This window comes from Epinephelus fuscoguttatus, linkage group LG8, assembly GCF_011397635.1.
Source record: "Epinephelus fuscoguttatus linkage group LG8, E.fuscoguttatus.final_Chr_v1".
Taxonomy (NCBI): Eukaryota; Metazoa; Chordata; class Actinopteri; order Perciformes; family Serranidae; genus Epinephelus; species Epinephelus fuscoguttatus.
This window is the reverse complement of record NC_064759.1, coordinates 20,436,335-20,452,717: the sequence shown is the minus strand read 5'-3', so window position 1 is coordinate 20,452,717 and position 16,383 is coordinate 20,436,335. Positions and strand designations below refer to the sequence as shown.

At 40.6% G+C, this 16,383-nt stretch overlaps 1 protein-coding gene across 1 annotated transcript; it reads left to right on the top strand.

Annotated features, from left to right (window-relative positions):
- Positions 1–5,469: 5,469 nt before the first annotated feature.
- Positions 5,470–15,727, top strand: ifnlr1 (interferon lambda receptor 1). Its single transcript, XM_049584097.1, has 7 exons — positions 5,470–5,788; positions 6,823–6,949; positions 8,686–8,858; positions 8,959–9,143; positions 9,376–9,517; positions 10,471–10,598; positions 12,087–15,727. The coding sequence occupies exons 1-7, from the start codon at positions 5,740–5,742 to the stop codon at positions 13,065–13,067; spliced, it is 1,785 nt and encodes a 594-aa protein (XP_049440054.1). The 5' UTR covers positions 5,470–5,739; the 3' UTR covers positions 13,068–15,727.
- The last annotated feature ends 656 nt before the right edge of the window (positions 15,728–16,383 follow it).

Below are 16,383 nucleotides of genomic sequence, written 5' to 3'. Positions count from 1 at the left end.
GGCCCCCGAGAGTGCAATAAAGAAGGGGAAGCCAAAGGCACATTTGCTTGTCCAAGTCCTGATTTTACGAATGATCAGATTCCAAAGGTATGCATAAATTAAACTGCTGCCCTAACAAAGCAGAATTTATATCTTTGTATTAAAGACAGTAAAAGAAAAACACAGTCCCAACTATCCTAGGGCGAAGGGTTTAAACACCCACAGAGTTCAGACTCCAGTTCTCCCAAATTTTATCTTTGTGAACTTGTTGTTCTGATGAATTGTATTTTGATTTAGTCTGTAAGTAAGTAATGAGTGATGAGGTCTTTTAACTCCAAGGCTATAGGCACAAACTATTTTAAAATTATTAGTTTTCTCACCTATAGGAGAGTTAAAGTTTTTAGTACTAAACCAATTAAACAATCATTTATATTGGCAGGATTTAGCCATACTTCTGTATCCACAAGAGAGTGCAACAAGTGAGCTGGTAGGTGTCCAAGATGAGGATGTTACCCTGCCAATCACAACAGGAGGATGAAACCACTCGCAGCATTTTATGGGTGTAATGTTTGGGTGGCCATGCATGCCATTTGGTATTTAAAGTCATTACTCAGAGTTCAAACATCATGTGTATCTTCATCAACTCTTAAATCCACCCTTTAAACAATGGCGTCGACGCCTGACACAAGTGTACCTAAGAATAACAGTAACAATAGCTGCATTCCTGTCACAGTAGGTGTTCCTGTGCCAGAGCTCTAAGTGTATGCTCGCCTGTGTAGGAAATTAATTCAGTCATCGTGAGAATTATCCGTGAAGCATTCTTCAAAGGCTCAATGTTGACGCTTGCTTTGATGAAGCTACCTGTCCTTTATGTTCATACAACAACCTGGAAGTTCCACCTGCCCACCTCAAACCCTGGTTATCCCACCTGACCATTACCATTACTGAGACTATTTATTTCGTCTTTCTTGCAATGTTGAACTTGTACAAACCTTTTCTGATTATAGCAAAATACAAAAAGAAAATCAACTTTGTACCTTAGTAAAGTAGACATGTTGGAGTACCAGCACCACCATTATTGGAAAGATAAGGCTCGACAATGGTTGCCATTGGTAACCATTTTAAGAAACTCACAACCAATTCTTGGTCTTTGGCCGCCATCAATGGGCACTGTTGTACAAGAGGAAGTTTTTCATAGTTCCAAGAACCCAAAAATTACTTGTGTCTGAACCACAGGAACTAGGAACCATCGTTCTTGAAACGACATTTTGCGCTTGCTACTTTGTCAGCTCTTATTAAAGAGTAGGTACTCTCCCAACCCACTCACCATGATTGATGTAAATTAACAGTGATTGGACCAGACGTCATAAGTGTAGCTGCAATGATTGGTCAAACACAGCCAATGCTGCACTGGCATCCAAAGTTTTTAAAAACCCGTTAGCTGTTAGGGGTGAGGGAAAAAAGTTTGATACAGCATAATATTGCAATATTTTTGTGTGGCACTATCGTATTATCACACAGTGCCAAGTATATTTTTTTATTATATAAATTATTAATATTACAAATACAAATTAAACTTTAGGTAGCCTAGTAGAATAATAAAATTAATTGCTTTCTGATTCCCACCCCTATTAGTTGTGTAAACAACGGACAACACGAAACACAAACAACAGCTCATAATGAAAAAAATTTAAGGAAACTCTGACAAACGGACCAACAGTGAAGTCAAGGCTTTACTAAGCATAAATATGACAGTGGACATACAGTACAGGCCAAAAGTTTGGACACACCTTCTCATTCAATGCGTCTTCTTTATTTTCATGACTATTTACATTGTAGATTCTCACTGAAGGCATCAAAACTATGAATGAACACATGTGGAGTTATGTACTTAACAAAAAAAAGGTGAAATAACTGAAAACATGTTTTATATTCTAGTTTCTTCAAAATAGCCACCCTTTGCTCTGATTACTGCTTTGCACACTCTTGGCATTCTCTCCATGAGCTTCAAGAGGTAGTCACCTGAAATGGTTTCCACTTCACAGGTGTGCCTTATCAGGGTTAATTAGTGGAATTTCTTGCTTTATCAATGGGGTTGGGACCATCAGTTGTGTTGTGCAGAAGTCAGGTTAATACACAGCCGACAGCCCTATTGGACAACTGTTAAAATTCATATTATGGCAAGAACCAATCAGCTAACTAAAGAAAAACGAGTGGCCATCATTACTTTAAGAAATGAAGGTCAGTCAGTCCGGAAAATTGCAAAAACTTTAAATGTGTCCCCAAAAACCATCAAGCGCTACAACGAAACTGGCACACATGAGGACCGACCCAGGAAAGGAAGACCAAGAGTCACCTCTGCTTCTGAGGATAAGTTCATCTGAGTCACCAGCCTCAGAAATCGCAAGTTAACAGCAGCTCAGATCAGAGACCAGATGAATGCCACACAGAGTTCTAGCAGCAGACCCATCTCTAGAACAACTGTTAAGAGGAGACTGCGCGAATCAGGCCTTCATGGTCAAATAGCTGCTAGGAAACCACTGCTAAGGAGAGGCAACAAGCAGAAGAGATTTGTTTGGGCCAAGAAACACAAGGAATGGACATTAGACCAGTGGAAATCTGTGCTTTGGTCTGATGAGTCCAAATTTGAGATCTTTGGTTCCAACCGCCGTGTCTTTGTGAGACGCAGAAAAGGTGAACGGATGGATTCCACATGCCTGGTTCCCACTGTGAAGCATGGAGGAGGAGGTGTGATGGTGTGGGGGTGTTTTGCTGGTGACACTGTTGGGGATTTATTCAAAATTGAAGGCACACTGAACCAGCATGGCTACCACAGCATTCTGCAGCGACATGCCATCCCATCCAGTTTGCGTTCAGTTGGACGATCATTTATTTTTCAACAGGACAATGACCCCAAACACACCTCCAGGCTGTGTAAGGGCTATTTGACCAAGAAGGAGAGTGATGGAGTGCTGCGGCAGATGACCTGGCCTCCACAGTCACTGGACCTGAACCCAATCGAGATGGTTTGGGGTGAGCTGGACCGCAGAGTGAAGGCAAAGGGGCCAACAAGTGCTAAACACCTCTGGGAACTCCTTCAAGACTGTTGGAAAACCATTTCAGGTGACTACCTCTTGAAGCTCATGGAGAGAATGCCAAGAGTGTGCAAAGCAGTAATCAGAGCAAAGGGTGGCTATTTTGAAGAAACTAGAATATAAAACATGTTTTCAGTTATTTCACCTTTTTTTGTTAAGTACATAACTCCACATGTGTTCATTCATAGTTTTGATGCCTTCAGTGAGAATCTACAATGTAAATAGTCATGAAAATAAAGAAAATGCATTGAATGAGAATGAGATGATTTTGATTCATCAAAGCAAAAGAGACATTTCTATAGCAACCACAGGCTGGCTAACAGAACGTCACTTCAGCGACCCTACTGGTGATCTGTACGCAAACGGAAACTAAAGCTCTTGAAGGTATGTAGTTCTCATGGGAGCTCAGTTGTTCTGCCCAAAAAACACTTTTTAACACATAAAAAAACATGCACCCTAAAATAAATAAGTTTTAATATGGTTGCATTAGTGATATGTAAACACTGGCCACCAGAGAAAGCAGAGTTTGCATCATACGGAGACAATGACATCCTGCATTTGTGGAAGCACTTCCAACCTGTCCTACTGAGACAAAACAAATCAAAGAGGAAATGGATTCAACTGAAGGCATTTATTGTCAGTGCATGGTGGCATGTTATTTTAGGTGCTTGTTATTGAGGCCACCAGGAGAGGTTTGCCCACATTCTGATGCTACGTGATGTGGTGTGGCTTTCCCAGTCTCTTCAGTACGGTGATGCTGGGTTCTGTGACATTGGCCCTTGTCTCTGGAACAGCCTTTCTGAGGACATCAGACTCAGATTCAGAAGACCACTTCAAACGAAATGTTCTCATTTCATTATGTAAAGCACTTTGAGTTGCACTTGCTGTATGAACTGTGCTATATAAATAAAGTTATTGTTATTATTATTATTCAGCTGTACGTGAAACAGTATTCAGCTGTCTGAGGAGAACCAAGACAGATTGGAGGTTGTGGCTAAAAGTAGGGGTGATGAACAAACTGATGTTGACTTCAATGCTAAAGGATCACTAAAATCTGTGGTGGGAATCAGCGCAGAGGTCCACAAAACCAAAATTTCAAAGGGAGAGAACGTATGAAAAAGCAACCAGTGACTTGCTGGAGAGCATGACAACAGCTGCTCCACTGGTGTTTTGTATACAGCACCAAGAATTAAGGATGGACATGTTAACACTTATATAACTTAAGATTTAGGGTGTTTTCCCATATAGTTCTTTTGAAATGAACTGAACTCAATCATCTCATATTACAAAAAAAGTGGACCAACAGAAAAGGGATGCAGTTCTTTTTGTGTTCAAATTGTCAGTTCATTAGAAAGAGGACTCAGTTGTCTTTGTGGTCAGCTTCAGCTTTGATGGGGCCTCATTCCTCTTTCTGTTCACACTATAGCCTATAATATAGATATTGACATAGCTTCATTTTTACTTTGATGTGGCACTGCAGTGCAGTTATGAAGCCCCTCAGTTTCAGATGAACTTAAAATTGGAGGAAAACCTTCGTGTTTCTGTACACGCGTACTTGAAGCAAACCAAACTGGTTCGCTGCAGAGGGGTCTAAGTTCTCTTGAAGTGTTCACATATGCACAAAAAATGCTGAGTCACTGCTCTGATTTCAGTGAAAACACCCTCAAATTCTGTAGAGTGCAAAGAGTTTTGTTGAGGTACTCTAATAAACTTTCTTTTATGTCACCAGAACCCCGTCCATCAATCATATCACTCCTGTCACTCTCTGAACTCTTGCACATCCACATTCCCACCCGCACTCTCAGGCCTTCCTTTTGCATCCACCTCACTGTCCTGCCAGCCCAAATTTGATTTTTAAACTGACGTATACAGTAACTGCACAGTATCATAAGTACTCAAAATATAAGATTATTAAAAGCAGCAACAAGGCACGTCTCCCTGCTTGTTTTGAATCATCACTCTAATGCCATAATTGCGCACACCACTATTCATAAATGTATTCAATCAGCTGTTTATTTGCTCATTACCGAAACTGTATGATAGCATTTATGAACAAACATTAGGTTGTTTCAGCTTCTATGTACACAGTGAGCTAAAAACCACACACACACCTCACCATGTGTGTGTAAGCATGTTCTTTCACTTTCTGTCTTTTGCTGTTGAGAGTCTCGATCATTTCCAGTAAACTCGAAACCAGATATAACCTGATAGACGGGGAGAGGGAGAGGGAGAGAGAGAGAGAGAGAGAGAGAGAGAGAGAGAGACTCAAGGTGGAGAAGGGAGGAGGAGGAAAAGGGAAGTCTGGAGAGAGAATGCAAGTGGGCGGAACATACAGTAAGCAGAAAAACAGGAACAAAGTGATAACATATGCCAAAGTACACCTGCACACCTAAGTAAAGCCACTCCTTTCCCAGGACACATGAGAGATGGTTGAGGAACGGAGGCTAGAAAAATGCACTGAAACCCAAAACAGCTTTATAATATTTTACAGCCCTTTTGACATTGACTCTGGTTTTATTTTGGAGATAAGGGAGTTTTTGTTTTGTATTTGTTTTGTGTTCTTTTTTGCAGTATGTATTATATGTTGCTTTTGTTTTGAACTCACAACACAAGCGGCGGCAGCTTCAGAGTAAGATTTTATTTTTTTGTGTGACCCACATACTTGATGAAGATGTGGTCTATGAAGGTCATCATCCTCCTCCTGTTCTGCTATGGTGAGTACAGAGGGGCTTGTGTGGTTTTATGTTTTGATTTACAGATGTTGATTACAGGCAGTCCAATATTTAATGGGTCATTTTTTCTGACAAAGTAGTCCCAATAGGAGACATAAATAATCACAGCAATGCAATAAAGCCTCATAACGTATCTGACAGAGAGTGATTCCCTCTCATTTTAAATGAAGGAGAGCCCCAGCACACAATGAGGACTTTGGTCATTTTAAGTGATAGTGATTGACTGAAAATATGATTTCATTTCACAGTCTGGCTGATGTAATATTGACTATATCATTGTACAGCTTATAAAAATGCTAATTTTTAATGAACCACTCTGTGTGCAACAATCTAACGTCTTTCAAGTCTTCTATAAACAACATGAGCTATAACATTAAAACTGTAACATGCCCTGATCTGGTAAACCACCCGCTCCATTCATCATTAAAATGTGGTCTATGTATGAGTGACTCAAGCTGTAAAATTCAGGATGGCGTTTTGCATCCTTGTTCCTGTACGCCGGCACAAGACAAGCAATTATTTCCTTGTGTCAAAGAACAAAGCATAGTTTTTAGTTTCAGCCACCAGAAGAAGCAAAGTCCATCTTACATAATCTCCCCGTAGTCCTGGAGCCAGTGTATGTGCGTTGTATCACTCCTCAGGCCTGAGGGGCTATACTGTAAAAATTGAGTGACTGTGCCTCTCCCAGGACTTCATATATAGAGGCTGAGGATGCTGGAGCTTGAACGGCTTCTACAGATTGCGCTGTGATTGAAAATTTGGGCTGCAGCAGAACCCGAGGACTAATGGTTGTCTGTGGCTCTTGTTACAGCAGAGAACAGTGTCCTAGCTTACTTGCAATCAACAAAAAATATAAACTATAAAATATACAAAAATTATATAAAAATTGACATTTAGGTTAATGAATTTAACAGATTTTATGAAAATGAAACTAGGCTGACTAAAAACAAGGAAACAACATCAGCCCCGCCATATAACGATTCACAGATTTTGCCCTTGTGCCTTTTTTTCTACAGCTTGTCTTTCAACTGGCAACAAGAGAGTGTATTTTGTCTCCAGAAACTTTCAAAACGAGCTCCGCTGGGACCCCATGACACCGGCCTTCCCTGGACAAAAAGTCCTCTATACCGTCCGGTACTGGAGGTAAGACCCAGGATTATTATTATTACATCTTTACGTCCACTGCCCTCTTGCACCTTTGTGCCTCTATGTACAGATCCATACGTAGAGGTGTGGTTAAAGCAGGAAAAATGTTTTCGCAGGGTAAACACTCGCAGTCGAGGCACGGCACAATGAATATTTTGTAGGCTGGTAGCAAGAGTGTAACCCTGGTCACCAGATGGTCTGGGCTCATCTATGGGAGGAACACACTTTATAGAGACACAATGAATCCAACTTGAATCCAGCACATGTTGGATATTACAAAGTTTTTATCATTATAGTGAAAACAAAGACTATTATTTTACATTAAGGATAAATCTAGTGACATTCTTTGTTTTCTCAATGTGTACAGTGAATTACTGTACCACCTCAATTAATAGCCCGGGCTATTATTTGCTTAAATCACTGATAGCAACAGGCCTATTTCTGGACAGGCCTTTAGTTCCTAACTGTTTCTCAGCAGGAAATATAATCACTTTGTTTGTTTAAACCAGTATATCGATTATAAATCATTGATTTGATTTAGCTCTGACAGACAGCGCAGCAGGAAGAGTCATGACACTCAAGGATTACGGCACCCAGCATACCAACACAACACCACTTTATCCTGTTTAAAACAATTCTCACAATTAAATTCAAAATCAAATAATACAAGATTAATTCTTATGAAAAACCCTTTTGATTCTTTTAATCTGAGGACCCTTACAGACTAAAGGAATATTAAAAACTTAGAGGGTAATCGAGGAATGGACACATAATTTGACGTCAACAACAACCTGGTTTTAAACATCCGCAGAACTTCTATAAAAAATGAACTGCTTGGCAACCACAATTGAGACAGGCGTTTATATGTCAAAATGTGTAGCTACACTGGGCTAGTAAAAGGGACTGGGTTAATTGGGACGAGGCTTCTAACTGAAGTTTTACGGTAAACTGACTTACCTACAACCTCCATTGTTACCCAGAATAGAGACAAAAAAAAGATTATTCTCAGGAAATGATTCAGCCTTTTTTTGTGTATTTCTGCTTTTGAGGTACACCACTCTGCCGCTACGATTCAACTCAACAGCTAGCAACACTAAAGAACAGCTATAGGGCCATTTTCTTGCCATTATCATGGGCTGCACACTGCTCTCTTCATTGAGAGAAGATGCTCATAGAGCATTTTCATGGCTTTGATTTAAAAGTTTTCCCTTCCTCCATTTCACCCGGTCTCTACAAATGATCTCAACAAAGTGGAAATGTCATCTCGTCTAATTACTCATGACGCAGACTCCCAGACAAAATGTCAAGTGCCACCCCTATCCTATTGACTTTTAGCCCATCCACTGTCACCTGGAATTGCCGGAGAGACTTTCAGAATCAAATCAGCTGCAGAGGAAGACTAGTTTTACTATGCTCACTCAATATCAGCTCCTTGTTACAATAAAATGGTGTCATTTGTCTCGCTCAAAGAGGAACTGTGCTTAAATGATAAATGGCTGATTTGGCACAGCCAGGATGATCTTTGTGTGGTTGTTTCTCTGCAGCCGTGTACTGCACAGAATTGATTCAGATTGCAAGTTGTCACAATTTCACACCAAATGCTTAATAATGTTTATTTTTGGAAGTCCATGACTAAAACTAGTGAATACTTATCTGTATGAAATAGTTATTTAAATACCACATGGCTATCATACGCTACAGCGTCTGATTACATCGTATTGCACTTTTTACAGTGATGCTGAGGAGCAGCCGTTCCAGGTAAAACAAGAGTGTCAGAACATCACTGCTTTGTCCTGTGACCTGACTGCAGAGACCCCATCGCTTCATGATGTTCACTACCGTGCTCAGGTGTACGCCAACGGTCGAGTGTACAACAGCACCAACAGGTTCAAACCTATAGCAGAGAGTAAGAATCTCCACGCTCTATCATGCATGTCTTTGTTTCCTCTAAGCCAGATGTATTCTACTGTAACATGTTTTCACTCCTCGTGTTTGTCTCCCTATAGCTATTTTTGGTCCGCCCACGTTGTCTTACTACACAACAGTGTCATCCTTGCATGTTAATGTCACCCTGCCATTGGGGCCGAATGGAGTTTCCGTTGCGGACATCATCACCAGAAGCATAAAAGGGCCCTCCAAAGTTGCATTAGTTTATACCTTAAAAATCACCTACCCAAAGTGGGCTGTGCTGGTGAGTCTTCATTCAGACACTAGGACATACTGTACATATATTCATTCAGTCATATCATAATTTTATACGTTTACGCAAATTAAAGCAGTCGATCTTTAAACTGTGATGTTGTTATCCATCTGTCCCTGTTGTCCCAAATGTTTCTGGATTTGCCGTAGTTTTCTTATCCGTCTGACCTTTGCGATGGACTACATGGATCAGTTGTAATCCACATGACCCTCTGTGTCTCCAGGTCAACAAGTCCACAACTGGCCGGTTTGTCATCAACTTGAAGAACAACCAAACCAAGTACTGTGGCAACGTGATCTACAAGCCTTGTACTGAGCATGGTCGGCCAGAGAGTGAGAGTGCTACCTTCTGTGTCACACTACATGGTGAGGACAATGCTCAATACAACTTCTTCTACTACTTCTGAAACACTCTTAGTAGACGTGCATCGATCGGCTCATTAATGTAATCGGGCTAAAATTTCTAAGATATGTGTTACCAGTATATGATGTGCCCAATACTTTACGCAAATTTAAGGAGTGGATGAAACGATGAAAGTCAATAAATAACTTCATTTACGTCCCTAAAGGGAGCAGATTTACTATTATCATATTTACAAAAACTTTATTTCACTTGCGGCAATAGTGCGATACTCAGCATCTTAGTGGGAGGCTTTCAAGGACCCACCTGCTGTGGAGAAAATGTTGTGTTTTATTTTATTTTTTTTATTTTACTTGAAGTACTTTGTGCTCATCTCCTCAAGTGATTGCAGCCACTTAGAAAGGATGCAGTGTTTGGAAATAAATCAAGACAGTTTCTGTCACATCAGTTGCCTCTTTAGACGCCTGCATCTACCTCACTGGCATTTGGGTGGTGACCTCTCCCTCCTCTGTCATGCTGATGAGACATGAGATTAGATTACATTGTTTATGAAAGCTGATGCTCGTCTCACCTCAGCTCGCCTTATTGTTTATTCTCTACTGCTTAAACTGACAATTGGAGATGACTACAGACAACATATTACGAGGGTTCACGGGCAATTCCACCTTGCAAAATGCACTCAAAGCTACCCCTGAGGGAGGGGGAAATCCACCTCTATACGTTGCTGTGTAGATTTCCGTTGAGATAAGTTCCCTCTGAGAGGTACGTATATGTACCGATATGTCCTCTGTCCTACGTCACACAGGCATGCAACAATGCTACTCCCTGAAAACATGCCTAAGCTTGTGTGTCACTGAGAATTTTTAGAACTCCCAGTTTTAAAGCCCTTGAGGTTATCTGAATTTACAGGTTGTGTTTTCCCAGATTGGTATGTGACACCAACTGCCCTCTCCCTCAGGTGACCCTCTGAAGTTCTTGCCATGGCTTCTCGTGAGTGCTGCTCTTCTAGCCATAATCATAACCTCAGTTGTGTGTATGTGCAACTACGTGAAGGGTGGAAAGGAGAAAAGCTTGCCACCGTCATTGGTGAGACTATTCTTTCTTCCTGTCCTGTGTCCTGTGTTGGTGTGTCGACAAGGAAATGTTGCCTTACTGGCAAATCAAGCCCTCTGGCTTGTGTATTACTGCACAAATGTTCAGAGTCCTCATGTGACGCATCAACCTAAAAGTAATTAAACACTGTGGATGTTGTTTTAGCAATGTGCGAAAGTATTTCAGTGACTCATGGGGCATTCAGGGATGACAAATGCAGCGTGATTGAAGTCTTGTGTGGTGATGAAGACACAATTTTAACTCACATTCAGACGATTCATAAAAAAGCAATTTTTTAATCACATGGTAGCATATACAGAGTTCCCACACAGTTTTACCAATAAAGTTTCAAAACTTTTCTTTAACTTTTTTCATAGTATTTTACCCCATATTCATGACTTTATTTGAGTAGATTAAAATGGGTAGGCCTATATAGCAGTAAAAGTGTACATTATCGAAGAAGCACTTCCCAGGCATTTATGGAGAAGCTAACTGGTAGCATTTACTATCGTCACTGGCTTGTTGGACATATCTGCCACCAACTACCTGCATATGCCCACTGCCAATACATCAAACCAGCACATACAGTCATTTTGTGAAACACCAAGGCTGCATCCCGTTTTGGGGGAATGAAAACCAAAGATCCAGATGCAGATGTCAAGGCTATGTATGTTTGGATTATTATGTTGACAAGTTAAGCTAATGCAAAGGTGGAGGAACAACTTTGTTTGGTCTTCTGATGACGCATTGCTGCGCAGCACCTCCTGTTTGTGCTAGGGGCGGCACTTGACGCGTGTCATGTAATGCCACACCAGTGTGTTTTCAACTTGCGTGTCGTCTGTAAATAACCAACCTGATGATAGCCAACAGTTTGATCCATAGGCTGAGATTTATTTTGAGAAGACAGTCATACTGTCAAGCTGCCATACTGTATGACTGTAACTTACTGCAGCAGCCACACACTAAAGCTAATGTAAGCAATCCATCAGTAGTAACTGTCACAGCATCATTTAGCAATTTACCACACTGACAGTGAATATTTATGTTTCTTATGTGCCTCAAATCTCAGTGTGAAAGCTTTCATTAACCCTCTACACATCAGCTTTACTGCATTTTACTCTCCTGATGTGACAGCGTATTTCTTTAACCCAAAAGGGGCCACAACCTTGGCAATGATGCCTACTGGTCTGGTCTGTGTGCATCATGTAATACTGGTGACATTTCAACAGTCATTGTTTTGAGATTTTAATGAAAATATTCTAAGCAATACGCAAAACAACGTATATTTAAAACTCATCCAACACATTTTGTTAGCTCCAAACCACTTACAGGCAGGGAAAAATGCCCAATTTCATAACTGCTCGAGGAATTTCATGACTGCGGGAACCCTGCTATAGTTCCCACATTTTAATATGTTGGTCATCTACAAAAACCTGGCATTTATTTGACATTAATGAGTCTCTCTTCTTATCTTCAAAACAGGTAACCACTATCAGCAGCCCACCCACAGTACTGCATCCAGATAGGAATATCGTCATTTCCAAACCGGAGTTCTACGTTCAAAGTGAACAAACTGTTTACGCGACGATCCGGGCGAAGCCAAATATGCCCTCAGTTGGGACTGGAGGTTATTCCCCTCAGGACATCCCCTACCAAGCCAAACAAGGCAGCACTGGCTCCTTTGTGAGCACAGGTGGACACAGTCCGACCCCAAATACTGAAGACACGAGCGCCCAGTCCTCCGAAATCTACAGTGTAGTGGCTGTGGCTGTCCACGTGCCTGCTGAACAGAATGAAGGCTTTCAGCAGGCTATCAATGACAACAGACAAACCAGTAACCTGCCACTGTCCTCCAGTGGAGAAAGCTGGGATAGAGGGGGAACAAATCCAAAGATGACCTTTCAAGGAGGACCACCATCACCTGATCTGGACTCTTGTGAGAGCAATCCACTGCTGTTGCACACGGTGCGGGACACCAATGGAGAACTCATTTTGCCTTCACTCACTTTTAAGTTACTGGGCAGCACAGGTGACAAAGTATCACCACGTAACTCAGAGAGAAAACTCCTTTTATCTGACCTCATAGACTCAAAGGACGGGCCATCATTGGCATCCTTGCAGAGCTTCGATGGCTCAGAGTTGACAGACTCAGGGTGTGACGACAGCACTGTAAACACGCCAACCCTACCGTACTGCAACACCAATTACTGCCCATCTCAAATAGTTACTTCATATTTCCAACAGGGATTTCAGAACACACCATCTAGTGATGTCATATTTGAATCAGGTTACAAACAAAACTGGATGCCTTCATCCAAAGACACTTGTAAATACAGGACAAACTATCTGTGTAACCGGACTGCTTATGAAGAGGAGGAGGAAGGTGAGGAAGAAGAGAGAGGAGGAGAGGAGAGATCAAAGCAGCTCCTTCTCGGAGGTTGGGGGTTAAAGATTCAAGAATAATTCTCCTTCCTCTCTATAACCGTTAAGGCCTAAAACCTGCTTTTATTTTCCACTTACCTTAAAGACATTTCATCGCAGTAACAAAAGAGGGAGGAGGAAGTTAATGAGAGCACTGACAGGTACTTTGGTTACAATGCAGACTTTAATGGCTTTGCTGTTTGTTGTGCGGCAAATGATGCAGAGACAGATGTTTAAACTCTCCTGAAATATGGTTCAAACCTCTGGACCCTTATATACATTTCATGTCAAAGATGTGATATACTATGCTCTGCTGTGAATCTGGTATTATTTATTTATTAATCCACGATTACGAAAATAGGTATGAATAGTGTTGAATTGTGAGTTTACAGTTTATATGAAGAACTCAGTGTATATACTTGTAAAGCCCTTGTTTACTTGGTCAAATAACCACATTTTTACAAACAGAATTTGTATTTAAAAGATGTAGAACTGCTGGAAGCTGAACCCAAAGTTTACCTCTTTCATAGGTGATATAATCCAATCTTCTATTGTCATGTCAGGGTTAAGAAGGCAATGCAACCATGATATCCTCCTGAGACCCAAAGTTTTGTTTGGTAAACATTTTTAATTTCTCCTAGATATTTGGGATCAGTAGGACCCAACAAGTTAAAAAAAAAAAAACCTAAACACTGTCGATGATAATTAAGTCCCAATGTCCTCAAACAAGACAACGTTAAAGTCCCAACGTCTTCAAACGGGTACTTCCTAATTAACAGCGTCTTAGTTTGTTACTGTTGCTAAAATTGGTCAAATGTGTTGCCATATCAAACTATCAACATTATTAATCATAAATAAACAAGTTTCAACCATTAAATGTGATCAGGTTTTGGACCTTGTCCTTTTTTGTATCTGGATCGGCTACAGGCTGACTTGGCAGAGATGGCAGCCATTTTGTTTTTACATGGATGAGTGTATTGTGCTCTTACTACCACTAGATGGCACAGAAAGTGTCCACGAATGAGGACAACAGGTCTGAGTGAAGTGGAGTGAAGTTTAAGGTGCAGTAAACCCAAAATGTAATGTCCTCGTATGAGGACATGGAGTCTCAGGGGGATACAAAGTTCGAAGTGTCTCCTATTTTTATTATTTCAGTATATCTCAGTATATTTCACATCAACATTTACATTGTGTCTAAAGCTTTTGAGACAGCTAAAATCTGTTTTGTTTGTAATGGAAAAAACACATGATCACAGTCATCATGTTTGCACTGCACCGTAAGCAGTCTAAAAGGCAGTTTAAATTACTTTCTTGTGGGTTTACTTTTTCAAAAGGGCTGCAATCACACGTAGTCAGCACGTGCATTTGTGTGCCATCACTATGACCACACATTATTGCATGTTAGTACACGTTCTTAAATACACAAACTCAATCTGGTCACTTTTAATTTACACTGTGGACAGTCAGCCTTAAAGATTAGATATGAGGATAAACCTGATTACTTCGTGCCTGAACAAAGCATTAAACACGGCCGTCGCCCACTGTCACGTTCTGAGCTGTTTAAAATGAGACTCAAATGACTGAATTCCTGCTAGATATTAACATATTCCTATTTCTACACTCACCAACATATTTCAGTATTATCAGTGTTTGCATCTGTACATAAAAAAAGAGAAATGTTTTCTGTTTTTCTGACTCTCAGAGTTCATGAACTCATTTTGTTCCCCTCATTGTTTGCTGTTCTTTCAGGGGAAGAAAATAGAGCGTGTAAAAAACATATTAGAAGGTGGGGTCATGGTGCAACTGATAACAGTTTGGTTTTTAATAGCATGAGCTCAATCCTTTATACACAGTTGTAAAGTAATAATGTCAGGTGTGTTGAAACAGTGCAAACTGAGTCATGTATGGACACATTGTGGGGAACAATATAGATTGTATCGAACATCTGTACTTCTATTGTGTGGACAAGAGGGTCTGCCAAATGAATGTAAATGAATGAACGTGATATAAAGTTGCAACCTTGTTTTATTCTGTATTTACAGACATTATTTTCTACTAAAATATACGTTTGAAAGGTCATACTTGAAAGTTTAAGTTGCTAAGATTCTGAAAGGTGAACATTAGAGCAGTGGTTCCCAACTGGTCCAGACATGGGGTCCAGATTTCTCCTTAGTCATTAGTTCAAGGTCCACCCAGTTTACATTCAGCGTCATACTTCTGTTTGGCCATGTCGTTGAACTAGTTTGCCATCTCTGCCAAGAAGCTGTCCCTTAGTCACTCGCTCTACAGCAGAAAACGGCACTTCGAAATAAAAGCTCCGTGCTGGAATTCTACTGTACTGAAAAGTGAAGTGTGTTTTTACAAACTTGACTCATTTGTGAGTCAGTTGAGGTCCATTCAAACAGGGCCTATGACCCACTTTTGGGACATGACCCACCAGTTTGGAACCACTGCATTTGAGAACCTTTTCTCCCAAACTGTAGCTACCACAATCGAAAACTAAGAGACATATGTATTTCTTTGTTTGGTTTGGGGAAGGTTGTGAAAGTATTTTGAACTCCTTCTCTCTAAAGCAATGTCTTCACTCAGTTAAAACTTGCAATCCTGCTGTGAAACAACATTCTTAGTCACTAGTTTCTGTCCTTCGTCTCCAGGTGAGGTGGATAAAACGAGTCAATAATAAACTTGTGTGGCATATTAAATTTTTATAAAGTTTTGCAATTCAAAAGGGAAAATTCCTTACAATATGTTTACTGTCTCAGACGACAATAAAGAGGTGAGCCGGATTGCGCAAAGGATCCAAAGTTCACCTCAACAGCGTCTTGCTAAGTAGTGTGTGTGTGTGTGTCAATCAAGGAAGACAAGAAAAAATGTTTGTGTGTCTGCCCACACGGTTCCCTGTACACATCTAGCGAACTGAACCAACAAGCTGTTTAAATGTTTAAAGCCACAAAACATGATTGGCACCCATGTAGCAGACAGTAATTTAACTAACAAACTCTGTGTTACTGTCTTTTTATGTGGGAAACCTGGATAGATGGATTAATAGTTTTTAGATTATATCCTGCAGTGTTTGCAGAATTTCAGGGTAAGATGATCCAACTGTGAATCTGGCTTGAAATCATCTAAAAAAACGAAGGAGCAGCTTCTGTTACATGGGAGGGGATTTACCTACACGGTTCTTTCTGAGCAGTGAGAAGAGGAAGTGATTTTTCCATTTAACTGTCCAGCAGAGAGAGGGAAACAGCGCATCTATCTGCATCCACTGGACGTTTTCCAGGGGAAAATATAAGCCTTGGGTGGATCTCTGGTTTAATACCCATTGTGTGCTTGGTTATGTAATGGCTACCAGATAGCC